Here is a 22,667-nt window from a genome sequence, read left to right on the forward strand (position 1 = left end):
AACAACATAACATCTGTCGAATGTACACATCACTTGCTTCTCTTCCATCCTGGAGATACCATGGTCCATTCTGCACCTAGATACAGATAGTTCTGTTTGGTGCTCTTTGAGCTATGTGCGTTACTAAATTCCCGCACTCAATGAAACCTACTGTCTCACAATTAACCAGGCATAACTAAAGCCAAAAGTCTGAGAAATGCTCTTGGAAGACCACGTGGCAGGAGGATTTAGGGCATGGCATGAAACAGCCTCTGCTTAAATGCCAGAGGCCTCATACAGCACATAGAAGTAATATAGACTATGCCTGAAAGTTAAATCCCGACTATTACGCAGGCTACTGAGATGTTAACAAAATGGTCTGGTGGTTGATGCAGAGATGTACATGTGATTTGCTTTTTATTGATCTGTTCATTGTCACTGACATACTGTAGTTTAAAAAAAATCTAAAGAAAAAAGGGGGCTAGGTGCCTTCTTTTTTGTTAAAGGGGGGCTTGGCTCAAAAAGGCGTTAATTACAAGGAGAAGGGAGAGTCATAAGCTACCCCTATTTGACAGTGTTGCTACGGTAGGTTTTCAAAAGGCAGGAGGCTATTTTGTAATTGCTAGCTATTGAAAGTCACAAAAATAGAAGAATGGAAAAACTTTGGTTTATTCAGACATACATGTAGAGTATAGAATTCATAGTAAAGAAAAAACAGTTTAAAATGAAAGATCACATGTAAGCCTAGTTTGGCTTGTAACAAAGCGCACGAAAAATAATAATAGTAATAAGTACAAAACTGTTGTTACATCACAGTTTGGTAGGTGAGGGTTAGTAACATATATTGTGGATTTCAAATACTACAGTCAGACTGGTAGTATGTCATTGTGGTCGACACATTGTTATAGGTGTTTCTGGTTCGGGGGGCATTCAGCCTTCACTGAATAGATAATGTTCACAGATGAAGGGTCCGAACTTTCATCAGGATGTTGTTGGGAACGCCTATTGGGGGAGGGAGAGTATGTCAAGAGGAGGATGCGACCACACAGAGGAATCCGTATGAAAGAGTACTGCACTATAGGAAACTTACCTATGTTCTGTCAACGGTTGAACTGAATTCAGAGAGACAAATAAATTGATCTGGTGTCCGTGGTGGTAATCTACAAAGGGAAAAAGGTGGCAATGAAGGCGCCTGGATGGTATGAAGGATCATACATAATGGATCGAATAACGAGTGTTTAGCATACCTTAGTTGATGGTATGCGGTCCAATTGAGAATTATTTAGTCACACGGGTGCAAATTCTGTGTATTTGGAGGCTTTTTCAGGTTAGAAACAGTCTGTGCTGCTGTGTAGGAAGGAAAAGGATTTTGTTTAGTGGCTAAAATGGTGTTTTTAACAGGTGCTTAAAAAACGAATAGGGGAGATGCCCTTATTGCTTGAAAAAAGTGCTGACCACAGGAATAGTGTCTATGATAATTGTTGTGGCAGTGAAGTAAAGGGTGCCTGAGCGGGCTCTAAAGTGTGGAAAAGTGTTCAATTATATGACTTCCGTGGCCATTATTGTTATAGAAACGTAAACGTCATGACCGTTTGTCGAGTATAGAACGCAGTTTAATGGTGCAAAAAAACAGAAATATACAGTAAAGCGTGAGGTAGATTCACGTCTGTACTGTCTATTGTTGGTTGTGCGTTTGTGGTAGTGGTTTGGGCTAGGGTCTGCCATCCGATTAGGTAATGTGCTCGCAGTGATCACTTTGTTTTATTTAAATACTGGATTGTCTATCACTAATAAACAGCTGCCATGCGAACAATTCGTTCTAACTAAAAATTGCCCTTCTGTTTGGCAGGCCTTAGCCCAAACCACCGCCGCACCGCGAGCACATTACCTAATCGGATGGCTAGCAGAACTAAAACGTTTTTTCACATGGCTCAACAGTCAAGATCCCTGCATCAAGTTCACAATTCAGTCAGATAAACACTCAATTCCGTTTCTAGACCTCACAGTCTATAAAACCACCACCAATACCTTAGCAACAACCCTCTACAGGAAACCAACTGCCAAAAACACACTTCTGGAATTTAAGAGTTTCCACCCGCCTAGTCTTAAAGAAAACCTCCCATTTGGCCAATTTCTGCGCCTAAGGCGTAACTGTACAAAACGAGAAGATTTCGAATCAACCAGCAGAGACCTTACCACAAGACTTAAAGAAAGAGGCTACCCCAACCACACGATCCGTCAAGCCAGAAAACGAGCAAAAAAACCGAAGCAGAGAATCATGCCTTGAGCCTACCCCACGAGAGCCTTGCAAGGAGAAAAATACCTGTGTCACTACCTTTTCACCACTCAGTAATCAAATAAAGAAGACCATACTTAAACATTGGAACATTCTTCAAACTGATTCATTTAAGCCTACCAAACCCCGTTTCGCATTCAAACGGAGCAGAAATCTCAAAGATCGTTTGGTGAACACCTACACTGAACCCACCAGGCTAAAAGAACAACCCACCCTGTGGAATCTACCCCCTGTCCAAGGACATTTTAAATGCGGCTCATGCTCAGTTTGTTCTTTGACGAAAAATATGAAATCCATTGATCTCAACGGAAAGAACTGGAATTTCGAATCCTTCAAGTGCAAAAGCAAATGGACAGTATACGCAATTCAATGCCCCTGCAACTTGTTATACATCGGCAAATGCAAGAGAGAAGTGAGACAACGCATATGTGAACATCGCTCATGCATCGAAAATGCTGTTCCAGACAAACCAATGGTGGCACACTTCCAAGAGAAACACCACACCCACAATGACATTTTCTGGTTTGGTCTAGAAATAGCCAGAAACGCATTCAGGAGGTGGCGATAGAGACCTCTCACTTCAAAAGCTAGAGCAGAAATGGATTTTCCATCTTGATTCTGGTAAACAGGGCCTCAATATAGCCATTGAATGGAATCTATTCTTCAAATAAATTTCTTTTTTAGCCCTACATGTTTTATGGTTTACTACATGTCTTGTGAAGCATTTCAACAATAGGCCACGTGCTTTTGCCACCCCTCTTTTCACCAGATTGTATACCTTTATTACAATTTATGAGTCATGTAAGAGCGTGTTTTTTGTCCTTTCAAACAATATTTCCTATTTTAATGCTTTAATTGTGTATCTCGAACAAAGATGTTTTTTGCCTTCCTCCTGCATGATGAGATCAAAGCTTGATTATTTAACATGTACCATTCTCTCGAAATGTGTTTAACCATAAAAATCTGTTGAAATAACCATCTATGTATTTTGCTCCAAAAAAAGAATGTCCATGATATTCAGACACACCAACATTAATACATCAAGATAACCATGTTTTGCATCACGGCTGTCAACTGCTTTCTACACCAATACACATTAGTTTCCTTATCCCAGCCCCATCGTGCATGCGCGCAAACCACCAAACTACGCATGCGCGCCCCTTTCAAACATAGCGTCCCTAGGTATGTCGCCATTACGCATGCGCCTACCAGCCACTTTTTGTATTTACTTTACGCGCCTCTCCCAAATTAATCAATCGGTTTCCAGACTCGCAAGGCAGACGTTTATTCATCCACCTCACGCTCCTTTTTCAGGTAAGAAATCGAGTTCGCCACGATCCGGCAATCACTTTGTTTTATTTAAATACTGGATTGTCTATTGCTAATAAACAGCCGCACCGCGAACAATTCGTTCTAACAAAAAATTACCCTTCTGTTTGGCAGACCCTAGCCCAAAACCACTACCACAAAAACGCACAACCAACAATAGACAGTACAGACGTGAATCTACCTCACGCTTTACTGTATATTTCTGTTTTTTTTTTTGCACCATTAAACTGCGTTTTATACTCGACAAACGGTCATGACATTTCTATAACATTAATGGCCACGGAAGTCATATAATTGAACACTGCCACACTTTAGAGCCCGCTCAGGCACCCTTTAGTTCACTGCCACAACAATTATCAGACATTATTCCTGTGGTCAGCACTTAGCTCAACCCTCCGAATTTGTTCTCTTTTTCAAGCAATAAGGGCATCTCTCCTATTCGTGTTTTAAGCACCTGTTAAAAACACCATTTTAGCCACTAAACAAAATCCTTTTCCTTCCTACATAGCGGCACAGGCTATGTTTCTAACCTGAAAAAGCCTCCAAACACACAGAATTTGCACCCGTGTGACTAAATAATTCTCAATTGGACCGCATACCATCAACTAACGTATATTAAACACTCGTTATTCGATCCATTATGTATGATCCTTCATACCATCCAGGCACATTCATTGCCACCTTTTTCCCTTTGTAGATTACCACCACGGACACCAGATCAATTTATGTGTCTCTCTGAATTCAGTTCAACCGTTGACAGAACATAGGTAGGTTTCCTATAGTGCAGTACTCTTTCATACGGATTCCTCTGTGTGGTCACATCCTCCTCTTGACATACTCTCCCTCCCCCCAATAGGCGTTCCCAACAACGTCCTGATGAAAGTTCGGACCCTTCATCTGTGAACATTATCTACTCAGTGAAGGCGGAATACCCCCCGAACCAAACACCTATAACAATGTGTCGACCACAATGACATACTACCAGTCTGACTGTAGTTTTTGAAATCCACAATATATGTTACTAACCCTCACCTACCTAACTGTGATGTAACAACAGTTTTGTACTTATTACTATTATCATTTTTCGTGCGCTTTGTTACAAGCCAAACTAGGCTTACATGTGATCTTTCATTTTAAAGTGTTTTTTTCTTTACTATGAATTCTATACTCTATATGTATGTCTGAATAAACCAAAGTTTTTCCATTCTTCTATTTTTGTCACTTTCAATAGCTAGCAATTACAAACTAGCCTCCTGCCTTTTGAAAACCTACCGTAGCAACACGGTCAAATAGGGGTAGCTTATGACTCTCCCTTCTCCTTGTGTTTAAAAAAAATCTTCAACTAAATCTGCAGCAAAAATGGTGTCCTACCACTTAAAGCATGTTGGCTCTTCATTTTGTGGATCACGGTGTTTAGTGTTAAAACATAAATATAAGGCACAGTCGTGGAGGCGCGCAAAGGTTATTCTTTTAATAAATTGCACCACCCACACACTGCTCCTGTGTTTCCAATTACCCAAACGTGCCCAGTCCAGTTCAGGGTTATTACGCAATAAACACATAGATGCTGGTACCCTGTTGATTTATTTAGTCATTTGTAGAGCACACAAAACCCAAAAGGCATCTAGGCGCTGGTTACAGGAAGCACAGTTAGGTTTAACTTGGAGCAGAATCGATGTTAGCCCAGGTACAGTAGCAGTTGCATGAGCTTAAAGGCATCTAGGCGCTGGTTACAGAGGCGCAAATGAGCTTAACTTAGAGCAGAAACAATGTTAGTACAGGTACATTTGCAATTGCTTGAAATCCGTTGCATTGACTAAGCTGAAAAAAGGCTAGGGCGAGTGAAAGGGGGATTGTGCATACTTATATGTTATTAGTAGTGTAAAGGTGATTTTCAAGTGGGCCCATTCGTGTTAGTGTTGGTTTCATTCATGTATTTGCTGGCATTTGTAAGTTAACTTTTGTACTGTAACTGTGGATGCCATTTTCGTCAGGAGTTTAGCTGCTATTCGACCGTCTTGGAATGTGTGCTTCCTAAAACGCTGAGATAATGACCTGATGAGCCCCAAGACCAGGGAGACATGGACTGTGCCGGTGGAAGACTGTTAGAGCACTGGTGAAGGGAGGAGACCAAGGGGTTTGTGATGACACTGTCCTGCTGAGCGGGGACGATGCCTTTGCCGCTATCCCCAACGCAAGGCCTGCCAGAGGTCTCTTACAACAAGCCACACAGTGAGGAGGCTTACTGTGGGAGGGACACCAGGATGACACACATGCCCAGCATCCTTACTTCTGGGAGGTGCTGTCTTGCATGAGCATCCTACGAGGATCATCATGCCACACCAGAGGGACCATCTATCATCTTGCTCTCCCCCTGTGTCAAGATGGAGCCCAGGTTACAGGAGCGGGAAACACAATGCATGGGTCACTGAGGTGGTGCGGCCCAGGTGAAAGCCTAATGAGATGCTGTTTGTGAAGCAGAGTCATACATCAGAAGCGACCGCTATGGGGTAGCTTTTCTGCAGTTCAGCCAGAGAACATGTACGATGCAAGAGGCACCCAATAAGTGAAATGTCAGGTGCAGCATCTATTGTGTGATGAGCAGATGCCCTGGTGTTGCGGGGTCGGGCCAGCCAGGGATCTCTTGTAGAAACTTCTTTGCAGCATCACAGGGGAGAAAGGCCCTCGATCTTACCTCATGCATCACCAGGAGCATGTGCTTCCCGAATCACGGAAGCAAGTGCAGTAATCTGAATATGGACTGCTATAGTTATCGAGGACCCAAATATTCGTACCCAAAATGTTAACCGACTGTGGTGGACTGCAGCCACGAACAAAAACTAGCATCAAGTGGTTATTCTCAAAAGAGGCATTGTGTGATTCAGAACCTCAAAGGGAGAAGGGGATTATAGCAAACTCAACTCCAAGGTAAAGGAAGCTATAAGCTGATCGTTTGGTCGGCATTTGAACCCCAACAGCCATCTCCTAGTTTACGGGAAAAAGGTACAGTGGGGAAAATTTGACGGCAATGTCACTTGCACGAAAGCTTTAGGCTGACATACTGAAGTTTGCCTAAACTATGAATATGAATGCATGAAACTATAGCCGAAGTTGGATGGTACTTAGCAGGTCCACCCTCCTTTGCCCCCTTCTTGTCTCAATAGGACATTCAGAAAGCGAATGGGAGCTGCAATCCCTAGGTAGTGATCACATCAGATGCTGAGGCAGGCTGGTCGCTAGAGTGCTGTGGTTAGGGTTTTACTGAGGATATACTGCTCTTGGTTGGCAACACCATCTTGTACTGAGCACTCAGTTGAGAACACGAAATGGAGCTTCTCTCTCTGGGCGTTGGATTATTTTCCTTGCTACCCAGCCACACAGTTTGCCCTTTCACAGAAACTACCATGTTATAGACACTGGTGTTGAATTATGCTACCCAGTGTCATTACTGGGCTCCACAGAAGACCCAAAAGTCAGGGATGTAGCTCCACTCCTATTATCATTATTATCTGTAAACTAGCCTATCAACCCCAAACATTACCAAAGCAGCAACGAGGAATCTCACACCATTTGAGAAATATATCATCTCCAACACAGGTGCGAAGAAATGGGTATCCACACTCTATGCCTACACAAACTCAAATGAGGAAGAAATCAAGTGGTCATAAATGCTCAAGTGGGGCTGAACGCTGGGGGAGGAACCAACAAGAAAGCAGTGGGAGGAACTATGAAAACTGATCCCCACGATGACGCGCCCTGCACAGACAAGGGAAATGTGGAATAAAATAGTAACACAATGGCACTTTACCCCAGAAAGACTGCATACAATGTTTCCCAATACTTCAAATCAATGTTGGACAGGATGTAAAGAGGTGGGAACGTGGAAACAGATCTGGTGGGAATGTAAAGTGATAAAACCTTTCTGGGAGGAGGTAAAGGGAGAGAAGGGGAAAGTGTTTTCAGAGGTGGGGCAAATGGGAGAGGAGGTGTGGATGTGCGGAATAAGGGACGAAATTGCAAGGAAATACAATAAAACACAGTGGAGAAGCTTCATGGGACTTCTCATAGCGACATGGTCAACAATTTCCCAGATTTGGAAGAATAAAGACACCCCTCTGACATTCACTTGGTTACAAAAGGTATGGGCCCAAATAGCGATGGAGAACATCACCCACACAATCCAAGGAACGAGGGACAAGTTTGCAAAAGAATGGGAAGGGGATCTGCAATATCTTCAGTCAGACTTTATGGAACAATGGTGTCCCCATAGCATTAAAGTAGCGGACATCTTCAACACATAATGCGGCCCTCGAAAGAACACATGCACCCCACGGGGAGGGGGAAGGAGGGGGAAGGGGGAAGTTATATTGTTGAGTTTTATCGTAAATACAAGTTTTTAAAAAACTAGCCTATCAAATGTACACCACTTCTCTAGCCGATCTGGGATGCTACCAGTGGCTTCGCTAGGGTAGGGGGTGGGGGGGTGATCACTGGCCTCCCCTACAAAATCCTGTTCCACCTTGTGCCCCCTCCCCCGGCCCCTGTACTACGAGGGATTCTAAACGTGAGCAGCAACATTACACTGTGCTATCTTGCCGGGGCTGGATTGGTGTCGTTTTGTTTCAAAAGACTGCTTGGGAATTGGGATATAAAATTAATTCCCCAAATTGGGAATGGGTTTTATATCCCAATTCCCAAACAGTCTATTGAAATAAAAGTCCAGTCCAAGCAGTCTATTGAAATAAAACAACAACATCAAGCCAATGTAGCAACTCAATCTGCTGTCTCGCAGGTGCTGGTGTTTTTATTCAATAAACTGTTTCAGAATTAAGTGGTGGAAATGGAAAAAATGAAAAGGGGATCCAGCAGGGTGGGGGCAGAGTTCCGAGGGGGTGAGGTGGCAGTTTAACTACGCTCAAAGGAAATGTTTAAAATATAGTTTAAAAATTGTACCATTTCTTTCATGTTTCTTCTTTCCAAACTCCACACTGTACATCAATTCCACTGTAAATCGTTCCCATGGCAATGGTTAACCTAAAATACTGTTGGTAATGCAGTGATTTTTAGTACAAGTGAGCCATAGATAGAAGGCTACCAGGGTAGCTCAGCAGGTTGACAGGCCGTTGCCGCAATGTTGTAGGTTAATAACTGGTTGTTAATCGTAAGACGTTTTGCAAGTCCTTATTAAAAACAAGTGCTATAAAATGTGTTTTGGCAAGGTGATGGGTTGGGCTGGTCGCTTGCTTGTATTCAGGTTGGAGCTCGGGGTATTTTTGCCCCCAAAGTGAAAATAAAGAGTATGCACCCATGAAGCTATAGTTCATATTTCCTAATAAAAGCCGTCAGCACAACATTAGGATTAATTTGTGATTAAGCAGTTTGACAAGCATATTACATCAAAGGATGGGTCACAAATTACAGGGTATTTGCGTTTCAAAAAAAAGAAACATTTCAAAGAAAACGATTAAAGCCAAGTTTAAGCAGCATTTGTGGAAATTACTTTCTTTTTTTAATGAATGTGAGAGATCCACATTTGGAACACAATAATGTGGCCAGCATGTAGGAAGCCTGCTTTTAACAGTGATGGCACCCCGCCCCAGTGATAGTCATGGCGCATTGATTACTGTGGTGTCCCTTTGCGGCCAGAAAAAAGAAACAGGTCGAGCAAATAGAGCCCGCCAACGCAGGAATGGCGGCTGGGGGTAGGAGCACAGAGCAGATTAGATCACCAGACCACTAGCTTCCCTCTGCGAAGCTCGGAGCATGGTACAGACTTGACAGGGCTGAGGAAGTCTGGGTGGAGATCCGGGAAGACATTGGATGCTTGATCCAGGACCCGGCCCATTGACCAGCAGAGGTTTATAAAACCCAAGTTGGGAATGCGTTTTATACAGGGGAGGAAATGGGCTAGAAACAAGATGGAGCTACGCTCCTGCAAAAATCGTCTTGCCGCAGCACAGTTCCATGTATACTTACAGCCCCAAAAAGTGCAGAATTGTTTTGGTTCCGCAAATCTCTGTAATGCTGAGAGTTGGAAGTCTGCTGTGCATTTGAAATCTGCAGGGAATCTCAACTCTCAATACCAGCACAATATGCAACATTCACAAACAGCCTCAGAAAGTTCACCAAGACAACCTCAACTCAAGCAAAACAATGGTCCAAAGCTGTGTATGTCTCATGCTTTGCACACATTTTATTATCATGGTGTCTATTCGGCAGATGTAATGGGCACCATACCAAGTATTCATTGCATGTTCAGAAGGAACGCTCATATCGGTTTCTCTTACAAACATGTTCGAGACATTGGTGGCTATTCTTATGTTCCAAAAATGCACTTTGTTTTTATGCAAAGCTGCCAGCATCCTATATTCAGGGCACCCACATTATTCAGCATCTAGATAAAACCTTCAGTCCTGCCTACATCACTGGAAATCACGCCTCCCCCACCCCCCACACCTACAACCTCCTCTACTGCGCGTAGAGTGGGTTGGGGGCTGGAGGGAGTTCTGCCCATTTCCAGCACTGGTTTTATATGCCAATTCCCAAGCGGTCTATTGAAATAAAACAATACCTATCCAACACCTGCAAGATAGCACATTGAAATGTTACACTGGCTTGGGAATCCCAAGCAGTCAAAAAGCCCAGCTTGGCAGTGATCTGTGAATGAATACAGACATGCCAAACCTCCCAAATTAGACAGTAGACTCCTGATTTTTTCATTTACTTTTATATTTTTACTTTCTCCCGACTAAAATAATTAATATCCCAATGCAATCCAAATGGGAGAATGCAATTCTCTTGCTTTTTGCTGCATAAAACTGCATCCTGTGGGGACAGTAACACACCCCCGTTGGTCATTTAGATGCATTTTCATTCATTGTGTTTCGCCAGTCGTGATAGTACAGCGGAGTGGAGGAAAGGAAGGATCCAGGTATGGAGTTTGAATTGGGTGGGGGCGACGGTGAGTAAGGGGGTGCAGAGACGCTAGCAGGCAGACCAAACATCATTCCACAATTTTTTTTTTTTATTCTTCGACCACTGTATCTTTTGGGTTCACCATAGCACAAGTCCACTCCACGACCACCAACGGCTGCCAAATCCACACAGACCAGCATCAACATATGCTCCTGTCTAGAGTACTCACAGCTGGTTCCAGGCACCAACATCACAAAGTACCACCTCAGGGAGTGGTACCAGTGAGGTAAGGTAAGTGGCTTGTTTGAGGGGCGACAGGGAGTGGAGGGGTGGGTACAAGATGGTATGGGGTTTCTATTTTGTGGGTTGGGAGGAAGAAACCATTTAAGGGCCTGACTTTTGCTGGTGGGGAGGCAGGGTGCTAGGTACCCCTCATGCGGGTTGGCACTTTTATTAGCAACTCCACATAATTGAGAGACACAGGTCATCTGGCTTCAGACCTCAACATGGAACAGAAACTGCCCTTGTTGACCTCAAAAGTCAGATTGATGAAATCAAAGATAAAGGTAATGCTGCTATCCTACTTCTCTTAGACCTCTCAGCGGACTTCGACTTGGTCGATCACAAAATCCTCTGCAGCCACCTATCCACCGCAGCTCACTTCTCCTCCTCTGCCATCACATGGAAACAATCCTTTTTGGCAAACAGAACCATGAGGGTTTTCTCTACAACAGATGCAGCAGACCCTATCACATGCGGAGTCCCACAAGGCTCTTGTGTCTCCCCTACTTTGTATAACATATTTACAAAGCCACTATTTGACAAACTGGACCGTCTGGGTGTCACCTACATCAATTATGCAGATGACACCCAGATACTCCTCACCATCACAGGCAACTACAATGCGGACGTCATCCGGATTAATGAAATCTTCTCCATCGTTCAGGCATGGATGGCCTCTCATGGCATATACCTGAATGAGAAGACGGAGCTCCTCCTTGTCGGCTACCCCAGTAACTTGTCAAAAATCAGCCCTAACTACAATAACATCATTATCGATGGTCACACCATCCCCATTGCTAAAAGTGTGAAAACCCTTGGCTTTTACCTTGATGCCAACACGAACCTCTCCAAACAAACCAACATAACCACCCCAGCCTCTGCCTACACTGGCAAGCTAATTAGGGCCGGTAGACCCTTCCTACCATCCAACAGTTGCTATAGGACTATTGAAATGTGCTAACCAATCTATAATCAACAAACTACAGGTACTTCAAAATAATGCACTACGTGCAGCACTCAACATCTCCAGGCGAGAGCACATCTCCACTGCCAGGAAATTGTACAAATGGCTCTCCATACGACAAAAAATTGACTTGAAAACCATGTCTCTCACATACAAGGCATTAAACCACCTAGCCCCACCGTATTTCACTTATAAATTTACCATGAAACCTGCCATCAGAACCACCAGATCCTCCAACACTTTATGCCTGACAGTGCCTAGATTCTCCTTTAAAAAAGCCAGAGGTGCTAATTTCACAGTGCTTGCCTCCCAACTCTGGAACACCCTACCACTCAACATTAAAACTATTGAGTCCTTTCAAATCTTCAGGAAACATGTTATTGGTTGGCTTCTGAACAAAGAGCAGCACGTACCCCTCCATCAAATATTTGTGAACACTGCCATCAGCTTAACTATGCTTGTAAATTGTTGCATAATGAAAATGTATATATCTCACTATGTAACCATCTTCTTAAGCGCCATTCTACCTCTGGGCACCCTGCAGCATTTGACCAACACTACATTGAAGTAACGTGACAGTTGATGGCAACAACTTTCAACTAATTGTTTTTTTTAATATTCCCGCACTTCCAAACCCAATGCTGTGCACTGCATGTTCTACTGGGTCAAATTTAAAACTAGTGTAATTTCTACTGAACTGTGTGTCAAGGCCTGCTGCTTTCATTTGCCCTCGCGTCAGGAGTATTAGAAGGTTTACTGTCTTTCCAACATAATTGCTTGATGCATGATTTTTTACCTCCCTTGTGCAATTTTGGACTACTTTGCTCGCATCAATTTAAGAAAAGTGTACACATTGCCCTTTAATAGATGCCCTTTACTTTTGTTTGTGGACCACTCTGTGCCCCCACCCACCCAATTTGATTCCCAGAGACGCCGCTGGATGCTCCACCAATCACACCAGTGTGGCCACCTACACGTTTCAGACTCTTGTGGTGTCAGTTCTACACCGTTGCTCCTTGAACGATCTCATAGCCCCAACAAAGGACAAAGTTGTAGCATACCAGCTATACCGCCTGTGGTCCGTGACTCAAGCAGTCCTGGATAAGGTTATGCTTATTGGGTCCACAGATCTTTGCGTACACTAGATGTTTGAACTGTGTCACCGGGATTACAAGTCTAAGGGAGGCAGAAAAGAACATGGCAAATAATAATAGAAACAGCGCATCCCCACAGACACAAACATACACGACTCCCTTTAGGCAGACAATATTTTCATACAAACAAGTGTCAAGTGAATTTCCACACCGCTCACAGCACCAAAGAGAACAGTGTAGCAACCTGCCTGTGTGCTCTTATCCCCTTGTCACTTCGCTTGTAACTCTGACCCATGGAAGTCTCCATCTATCCAGGTCTAGGGCCCATCCACCAACCCAAGGACAAGATGCACTTCCACAAGAACAGAACTGGTACTTTATTGCAATTGGAATATCACTCCTCACCCCTCTTTGTTATGTCTATGCATAGTGGCTGGCCGTTGCTAACCACGAGAGAGAATAAGTATGAGTTGGGGAGTGAAAACGGGACAGCGACGAAGCCCTCACCTGCATTGACGCCATGATGGAATCCCCAACCCTCCCCCGCACTCTGCGGCAGCCGCTGCTCCCATCACAGGAAACGGCCTAGCGACGGCGCACAAGTCACGTGGGGCTCACGTACCTGGCGAAGGAACACGCATGCGCGCGCTTCGCCGAGTTTCACGCAGTGTAAGGCGTATGTTTCCTTAATAGCCGCTTGCTTGCTGCTGTTGGGTGTGTTCTTTCGTTAAATGAGTCTCGTACGTTTGAACTGCTTCCAAACAATAACTGCTGTATCGACACTCGGATGTTCGCTGCGCGAGGCACAGTGCTTTTGGCCCACGCTAAAACAGGATTAGAGAAACTCAACATCAAATATATAACCGCGGCGTTTATGAGGGCTGGTCAGGCCAAGGTACGCTGCACAGTGACAGAGTTTGAACGAAATATTTAGGAAGGCACGTTAAATGGCAATTTTTCACAATGGGCAAGAGTCAAGAGGGTCACTTATGCGTCGCCCCCTCGGCCTGCAGCTCGGCCCACCACTGAAAAAGACTAAGTGCGCTGAGAGCCCACCACGTTGAAGACAATTCCATTAGAATTGGAAACACATGCAGCTCCTTTTTGTAATACTGTTTAATAGTAGATGTGTGTTTGCCCCAATGGAGGTGCCACTCTCACCCATACCTCTCTACATTTGAAAATCAAAAACTTGAGATGTATGCAGTTTCACCGCGCCCATAGTCATACAGGACTCCGCCCAATTGCACAATGTTCACCCACATGTTAAAAAGGTAAAGTCAAACGTGTATGCCCCAATCACCATTTTAGGTTGTAGTGTGCTGTATCTATGGTGGTAGAAACTGTTTTCATAATTTAAGTAGATGTGTGTGGATGGGGTAAGAAGGTTTCTGGGCTGTGAAATCTTTTAAAAGGCCTAATCATTGACCACAACAGCTTCCTACACACAGCAGCATGTCAATACTTGTGCGATGTGTTAACAAATTGCAGTGCCTCCGTGCCATTTAAAGGCTAAGTGCAAACCCAAATGTAAGCAAAACATGTATGCAAGGTTATCATGCCATGTTCATTCTGGAGAGGAGCGCTTGCTACCTTTTTTTGAAATATGTGCAAGGGACTTGGGGTTGGACACCCTGAGTTACCTGGGGCAACCAGACATGGACTCCCTGCTCACTGTGCTCAGAGAGGCACAGCTTCACCTCACTGATGAGGCCCAACAAGGCTGAAACACGTGTATGGGGTTGCTGTTGGTACTCTTGTTCAGAGAGGAATTGCCATAGCATTTCGGTGCTGCACTGCCCATGTGGGCGGAACAAAGACTGATATGCAAATGGATATTTCCCATCTGTGAAAGGTACAGTGAGCAAAAAGCATGTGCTGCAAACTCTCATCTCAGAACAGGTTATCATGCCATGTTCATTCTGGAGAGGAGCGCCTGCTACCTTTTTTTGAAATATGTATGCGAGGTTAAGCGGCATGATTAGTGGGCCTGATTGTGAAATGTAGGTTTCTGGTCAAACCCACAGTCCCCAAGTACAGTGAAAATGTGTACTTTAAAAAATGTCCCAAGAACAGATCTCTCACCATCTATTTGCTCTCGGCCCTGTACACCCCCCTCACCAGATGAGATGAGCCTGCTTCAAGAAATGAAGCGGATACTGGTCTGTTGTAGTTAAGGACTGCGCTATATTAAATGTTCAGTTGGTGCCTGGGAAGATTAGATTGGCTTTTTCGCGCATCCACTCCAGTGTGTATTAAAGTCTACAAGGTGTCTGATGTGCAGTCAGATTACCACCCATGAACTATTCAGCAACTAAAGAGAACCCGCTCAAGTTATTAATTCAGCGCTCGCTTCTACCCGATTGGCTACCAGCAGCAGTCTTTTGAGCCAATCGGAAGGAGGCTCCACGCTCTTCCCCGGAGTCTGCGGGCTAAATCCAGAGGTTAGGCAGGTATTCTGCATCTCATATTATTTGCATCTCTCCGCTAAAGTGTGCGCTGCATTGTACTTTTTTATGTTATTGTATTGTGTGTTTTAGAACAAAACTGAGCTTTTCACACATCAATATACATATTTCACTTTAACAATTTAAGAGGCTTTAAAACATGAAGATAAGACATTAATACATTCAAAACATTTTTCAATACAGGTACAGCACATCATTAAAAACAGAAAACATAAAATCACATGATTTTTACATAATTTTAAAATCGCACTCCATGCATTCTCTTTAAGAACAACTTCCAATAATCTTATTGACAATGAAAGCTTATTAGTAATTTAAATTCTGATCCACACATCATCTTCTGTTAGTCAAGAGCGCAACTCAGTTATTTTCTCCCAAAGAGAGTGTAAATCCGGGCATGTAACACACAAATATTTTAGGGTCTCATCCTCTAGGGCACAATAGTGACATATTTGTTTGCTTTTGGGACTATTGTTCCTTCTTCCCAACACTTCCATAGGTTCAACTTTATGCTCAACATTTTGAACCTAAAATCCGTGTTTCCTCAGGAATTGGGCTAATATATTGTAACTGACCACCTGAAATTATTATCAAATGTTTCGTATTCCATTAGTGCAGCCCTGAGCTGAATCCACATATATCTGAATAATTTCTGTTTTACCTTGTTGGGATTAAGCAAGAGTTCCTCTGTCAAGGACTCTATCTTTGAGAGTGTCAGCAAACCCGCACTCTACCCATTTCACTAAGACCCTACAGTTGCCCTTTACCCATATTTCATTGAGATGAGTAAAAAAGGAAGCCTCAGGAGGACTGACAATGCTAGCAGAAATATGCAGCTTTCCCCAGTCAATTCCTGTCTCGATTGGCAGCTGTCCTAATTTGAACAAAATACCAGCTACTGGGACCGAGGCCAGTATTTTTGAGTTACCCTTTGAAAGGTACTCCAAAGTGATGGATTGCACTGGAGTGCCTTGTGATCTTGGGCAAGACTGTTCTGAGAACGTGTGTTCACTGACTTTCATAACAAATTGAAATATCAGTAATTAATATATGTAGTGATGGGGCAACTACAATTATCTGGAGCGACAACCCAATTGTAAACACTTGTATATCGAGGCATGATTTATTTTGAGATATCATATTTTCAACCCAGCCCCACCGATAACTTGTGTGCCTGAATCCAAAACGCTTACATCGATTTTTGTTTCATAGCAGCAAGGCTGTACACTTCTGGGCTGCGAAATCTGCCAACATTAGGAGGTCAAAGCTCTGTCACTGGCAGGAGACTTCCCTAAATCCATTGCACAGAGCTGAAAGGCACGCTTTGTATGTAAAAGGATTATCACTTCAGTGATGAACTTTTTTTCTCCGCCTGCCTTGCTCATGTGTTTCCTGACACGTTTGTGTCCTTGGGACTTTGTTTTCTTGCAGGCCAAGCCTGCACATCAATTGACAGCTTCGAATCATTAGGCACTTTTATTGACAAACTAAGATTTACTTAATGTGCAAGTGTTTCAGGAGCTACACAGGGCACCTTAGGTAGGTTTGGAGGCAGCTATACCGATATAAGGGGACAAACAAGCTGTCACGGTTCCATGGGGTGGCGGTTGTGGAATTACTGTAGGCCGCGACTCCATTGAATGTGCCATTACGCCTTGTCCGTGGTCTAGTCGTTTTGCAGCATGGCCACCGCCGAGAGGTTCTCATTCCTTTTCCTCCCGTAGGCCGGCGTGTTGCAACTTTCTTGGTTTTCTCCTTTGAGTCGCTATGCTGTTTTCTGCTTTAGTGGTGCTCCGCTACCTTCCTTTTGGTCCTACGGCCTTGTTGCCTTGCTGTGATTTCCCCCGTGGCGGTCATCTCACGCTCCCGGTTTCCTCTTTTTCTCTCTCTCCGGAGCGACCCTTTGCCGGCAGTCGTGTTTTCCTCCTCTCTTCCCTCGCTGGCTCGTTGCTCTTTGAGTTCTCTGCTCCCCCCCTGGCTTTCTGCCTTACCTTGGCTTTCTCTTTTCCCCTGTTTACGGTCTCTCCTCGCGCCAATCCATCCTCTGCCGGATTTCCTCTGGCCAACGATTTTCCAGTTCTCTTCCCTTGGGTGGGATTCCGCCTGTCACTGCTTGGATTTACCTGCATATTCCCAGGGGATCCTCCTCTCATTGCTTCTGGTCTGACCTGGATCTGAGATTCTACCCGGGAACCTAGCAATAAGTCTCCACTCCATACCATACCTACCTTCATCCTTGGACCCATCGGGGTTTTTTTATGCTGCAAGGCTTTTTGCCCTAGTTTGTGGCTGCCCCGGTAGAGCGGACACTGGCCTGCTAACACTTTGCGATCACAATGGCTTCATGCCATGGCAGACCGTATCTTGTTAAAAAAAAATAGAGCTACCTACGAGGAGAAGGAAGAAGATTCCGTCACCCGAGCCAAGTTCTTCAAGTGAGGAGGACGAGGGGGACTTTGAGACTGAGTCTCCCGACTCCGAGGAAGACCTTCCTGACACAAGTGCTTACAACAGGGGGAAGCAAACAAGAAGGATGAACAGACAAGGTAAATTGGAACAGGAACAAAGGGCAGACCTCACTGGTGGCCAAGAAGGGATGGAAACCATGTACTGGACAAACAATGAGAAATCCCACTAGGTGTGTACACAGTCTGGATTTGAAACTACCTACAGAAATAAGGGCAGCTTGATGCCTCTGTGTGCATTACTCTTACAGGCACCACACTCTGCAAGCCCATAAAGGGGTGCAGCAAGAGTGGCTTCTTTATCTGGACCCTAAGGCATACACAAGGAGTGTACTTACACAAGACAAGCCTTTGTGGGTCCAGTCGGAACATGCAGTGGATGCTTTCTGTGGGAACAAAACACTCTTATATGAAATACACTACAGATTACAAGTAAAACGAGACAAAGGAAGGGGCAGAGATTGCATCTGATTGGGACAGAAGCCAATCCCTGTGCAAAGGAATACACAGGGGTGTGGATGCCATAAAACACTTACCAGGCACTAAGTGCTTAAAAAAGAAACCAAGAATTCCGAACAGAAAAGCAGGAACTAGGAATGCAGAAAACGAGCAGGTAACTGGCACAAGGTGACTGAGGCAAGGAACGTTGACAAAGTAGCTGAGTGGTGTACTGGTACAAGGTAACTAAATCTAGGTAACCAAAGCAGGCTGCAAAACTGGACTGGAAACATGGAAACTATGCAAGGCTGTGGATTACAGGACTAGAACTAAGGGAAAATGTCTAACCGAGGCAAGGATGAAGAGTCTGGCTAAACCGAGTAAAGCTTGACACTAAATAGACTTGAAAGAGCAAGAGAAGGCAGATCGGGGAACAGAGAAGGATCCTGAAGGGAAACTATGCATGTAACAGAGGCTGGAAGCTTCATGGATATCAACTCAAGAACCTTGGATTAATGTTTGTAGGGACAGAACACTAGGAAATGAGAAAATACACTAGCAGCAGGCAGGGGGGCGTTAACAAGGCTATGGAAATTGGAACAAGGCAACTTAGTAGCAGGGTTAAGTCACAAGCAAAACCCAATGCATAAAGGGATTCCAAATGGGTCCCAGCTGCACAAGGTTCAGAATTCAATGCAAGAACAAGAAATCTTTAGGACGTGGCAGATTATAGGCAGTTCTAGCGGGGAGGAAAGCCAGGGTGGAGGTGGATGATTGGGCTGAACACAAACAAACACTGGTGTGGATAATGGAAATCCCTGGTAGGGATTTTGGCAGAGGATCCATTGCTGACAAACTCCATTTTTAAAAAAATAAAAATGTTTGCATTAAAAACAAAAGCACAATAATTGATGTGGCATTTTGAATGTTGCAGTCCAGTGACATGAGTGTGTCTTCTAGTTGTGGTGAAACCAGTGTTCACTCACTCAGCTCATATTCCAAAAGAGTTTGTGGATTGGGCTGCCTGTTTTCCAGATACCTGCATTACAGTAATGGAAGTCCATGCTTTTGGAAATACAGATTTATAAAAGGAAATATTAAATACATTATTCAGTCTCTTCTCTTGTGATAGTTGACAAGGCCCTCTACAGATGGCGCCACCCAAAGGCATAGATGTGACCAAGTGTCTATGAAGAACCATAGAACGGCAATACTGCTTCTACAGAGGAGCCGTTGCGAATGTGACTCCAACTTAGTGATCATATTCAATCCCGTTCTGAACATTGAGCCATATGCTATTATTAAGCTTTCCTAAACCTTAACGGTTCCAGCAGTGTGCGTGGTTCGTTTTTTTTTTTTTTTTTTAATTTTTTTTAGGATTCGTTTTATGAGGCACATGCAGGAGGTGGCTATGGGCAGTTTAGAAAATATGATTTAGTTTGAGAGAGAATCTTAGGTCATATTATAAGGCTATTATACTATGCCATATCACCATCTCAGTGGTCTCAGAGTGCCTGGTGTATTGTCTGGGCTGGTATGAGGGAAGGCGGGGGGGGACAAACTGCCCCAGTTCTCATTCACACAGAGCCCTATCAACACCCCATGCTCGCAGAGTACACTCTGCTTGTATCCATGCTTTATTCAAAGGTAGGTGTTAACGTGATAATGCTGTCAAGTTAGTGGCCGCTCCATGTTAAGCGGAAACCTGTGCAGTTCCCTCTGGTACCACTGCAAAAGATTTAGGCCTACAGGTGTTTGGCAGTAAACCCACTTGGTAGCAGTCTGTACCACACAGATTCACTTGGTAGCTGTGGCTGAGCAGTCAGACTTCCCTCAAGAAGAGTTAGGCAGTATGTGGAGTATACAAAATAGGGCAATTTACACAGTAGAACAAGCAGACACGGAACAGAGCTTGGGTGTAAAGATATATAGTTATTTATTTATAAAAACACATCTATGAAAAACACACTGGCACTAATACGGCAAATAACTTCAATTACAATTACTATAAGTTTCTCACTCCTCTAACAATAGTTCGACAAGTCCAGGTTCAACAGCACCACTTATTTGCAGACAGAGGTGAATGCTTTAACCTGGATGGCACTCTAATATTCGTTAGAACGGGAGAGAAAAAAAAAGGCAGGGTATGAAACCAACTCGGTACCAACACTTTTACGAAACAATGCAAGGCAAGTAAGGCAGGATCTACCGTAGATCACAAAGTTCAGAGGCCAGGCCCACTCGGAGAGAGGCAAGGCTCTATGTCCCAAAAGTATCACAGTGGAAATGCAATTCGAGTCTTTGTTGCAAATTGTCACAGAAAGATTGGACCAGTTCAGAACAGAAAGTTAAGAAGGCTTGGAGGCGACCCGATGTAGAGGCAAGGATTAAGACACCTCAAGCTAACCGTCACAAGGGAAGCCAGGCGGACGCGGTACCTTGTATGTGGAGAAACGGCTCCGGTGGGGGCAGTTGTTCCTGGTGGTGGATGCAGGTCGGGGCTTTGCCAAGAGATGAGATGCTCTCGTCGTCGAAGGAAAGTGAAGATCGGTGTACCACCAGGGAAGAGACCAGCCGCGGAGTGCTCCGTCACAAGGCACCACCTTTTATTCGCGGTACAGTGGTTAGTGGCTATCCGGTTGCCGGGGTGCTCAGCACGGGCAATTCGACCACTATGTCCTGCAACGAAGAAAAAGCAAAGGGGACTGGTTGTGCCCACCAGTCGGGGGAAGAATACTCTCCGGCAGGGAGATCTCCTCTGTCGTTGGGAAGTGGTGAGTCGGTTCAGCAGGGCTCCACCGGAGGTGTCGTCGTTTCAGGTCGGCTCAGCTTTACCCTCGTCGGATTCTTGGGTCCTGTGGCGACTTCTCAAGATCCAGTCCCAAAAGCCCTGCTTTTATGCAGGAAACCCCCATTCATTCAGCCTAGCTGTCAATCAAAACACACTAAGTGGTGAGCGGGGTGGCTCACCACTTGGGCCAATCACACCAGAGTGCGACTTGAGTTGGCAAGGCAACTCAGTCCAGGGTGCCTAAACCCCCTCCCACCCCCCCTGTGGTACCCAGACAGAATGGCACCACTTTGGAGGGCTTCTGTGTAGAATCCCGCCAAAAGTGGAACAAAGGGCTCAACCTTTGGTTCGGAGTTACAGAGGTGAACACAGACGCCATTTTAAAAAACCGAGTTCTGGCAGAAAATACCGACCGGTAGATTTATTTAAGACAAATAAACCGGCGGTATGTTAGAGACTAACGGGAAAAGGTATGAGCCCCCAACAATGGGAAGAATCCCATAGAATTATATTCGGGGTCGAATATAACAAGTAGTTTCCACTGCCACCAGCCAAAACTCGACGAGCGGGGACGGGACAGTGCCCCCTCGAATAACAGACCCAGGGGTAATCGAATTACCCCTACTAGTACGTCCACAATAGGATGGTTTGTACTAGTTCTGTTAGTAAATTTAGGTCTAGTAAAGCCAATGGTGACTTTACATGCCCTGGGAGACAGTAGTCAGTCCCAGGGTATGGAGTCTATGGTGGGGATCCTCTAGGACGCCCCAGTGTTACGGCACGGAGGGTGCGGTGTAACACACATAGTAAAATACATGAGACCCTATGGAGAAAAAGACCCCATAGCCCATAGAACACATTGACATTCACAGGAATTAACCACATTCATGTCCAAGAGTGGAAGAAAAAGAGTCTCACTCTTGGCAGGATGGACAAAAACAAACTCCAGAAATCCAGCAAAGCTGCTGGGGGACTCACTAGGTTAGGAAATTCAGCCTAAACAGAGAATTCTCCCTAACACTCCATCAGCTATTTAACATCTCACATTACCGTCAAGCAGCATCGCATGGTGCACACTGGCTAAAAAAGGAGAGGGACTGTGGCTCCCACTGTGCTCTTTTCCCAGCTGGGTTATGCACACAGAGGCTGCCTCCCTGCCACATGGACTCTGCAGTTACTTAAGCAACCTGGGTACCTGCTTCCTACATGATCTCAGATAGGGTGAGAAGACATCCTGGTTGTATAGGGACTGGATCCTCTGTGCCCTGTCCTGGTTTTGAAGAAAGGGAGCGTGACCACTGGCACAATCCCATCTCGACTACAGGAAGAGATTTAAATCTTCACAAACGTGCCTTCTGGACTGCAGTCTAGAAGGATCCTTTAAGGAAACCACTTGGAAAGCAGTCTTAAGGACTGGTTGATGCTCATTGAGTAGTTGTACATTGATTGTAATCTGTTTTTGGCCTGTTTCATGTGCTCCTGTAGAGGGGAGTTTGTGTTTTTTTTTTTTCTTCAATCGTTATTTGACTAGTTTGTGCTATTCTGGTAGGTTTCTTGTGTTTCTGTGGTTTTTCACCCCATTTTTCTGAGCTGGCCTGCATCTAGAGAAGAGGTCTTCAAACTGTGGGGCGCAGGGGCATCCCAGG

At 44.5% G+C, this 22,667-nt stretch overlaps 1 protein-coding gene across 1 annotated transcript in view; it reads right to left on the reverse strand.

The window, feature by feature from the left end:
• UBE2W (ubiquitin conjugating enzyme E2 W) overlaps window positions 1–13,562 on the reverse strand; it is a 508,430-nt gene extending 494,868 nt beyond the window's left edge. The window contains exon 1 of the mRNA XM_069621213.1: window positions 13,367–13,562. Coding sequence (XP_069477314.1) covers window positions 13,367–13,381 — 15 coding nt within the window. The 5' untranslated portion in view covers window positions 13,382–13,562. The remainder of the gene's footprint in view (window positions 1–13,366) is intronic.
• Between the last annotated feature and the right edge of the window lie 9,105 nt (window positions 13,563–22,667).

The sequence above is a fragment of the Ambystoma mexicanum genome, chromosome 5q, assembly GCF_040938575.1.
Source record: "Ambystoma mexicanum isolate Mex_15411 chromosome 5q, UKY_AmexF1_1, whole genome shotgun sequence".
Taxonomy (NCBI): domain Eukaryota; kingdom Metazoa; phylum Chordata; class Amphibia; order Caudata; family Ambystomatidae; genus Ambystoma; species Ambystoma mexicanum.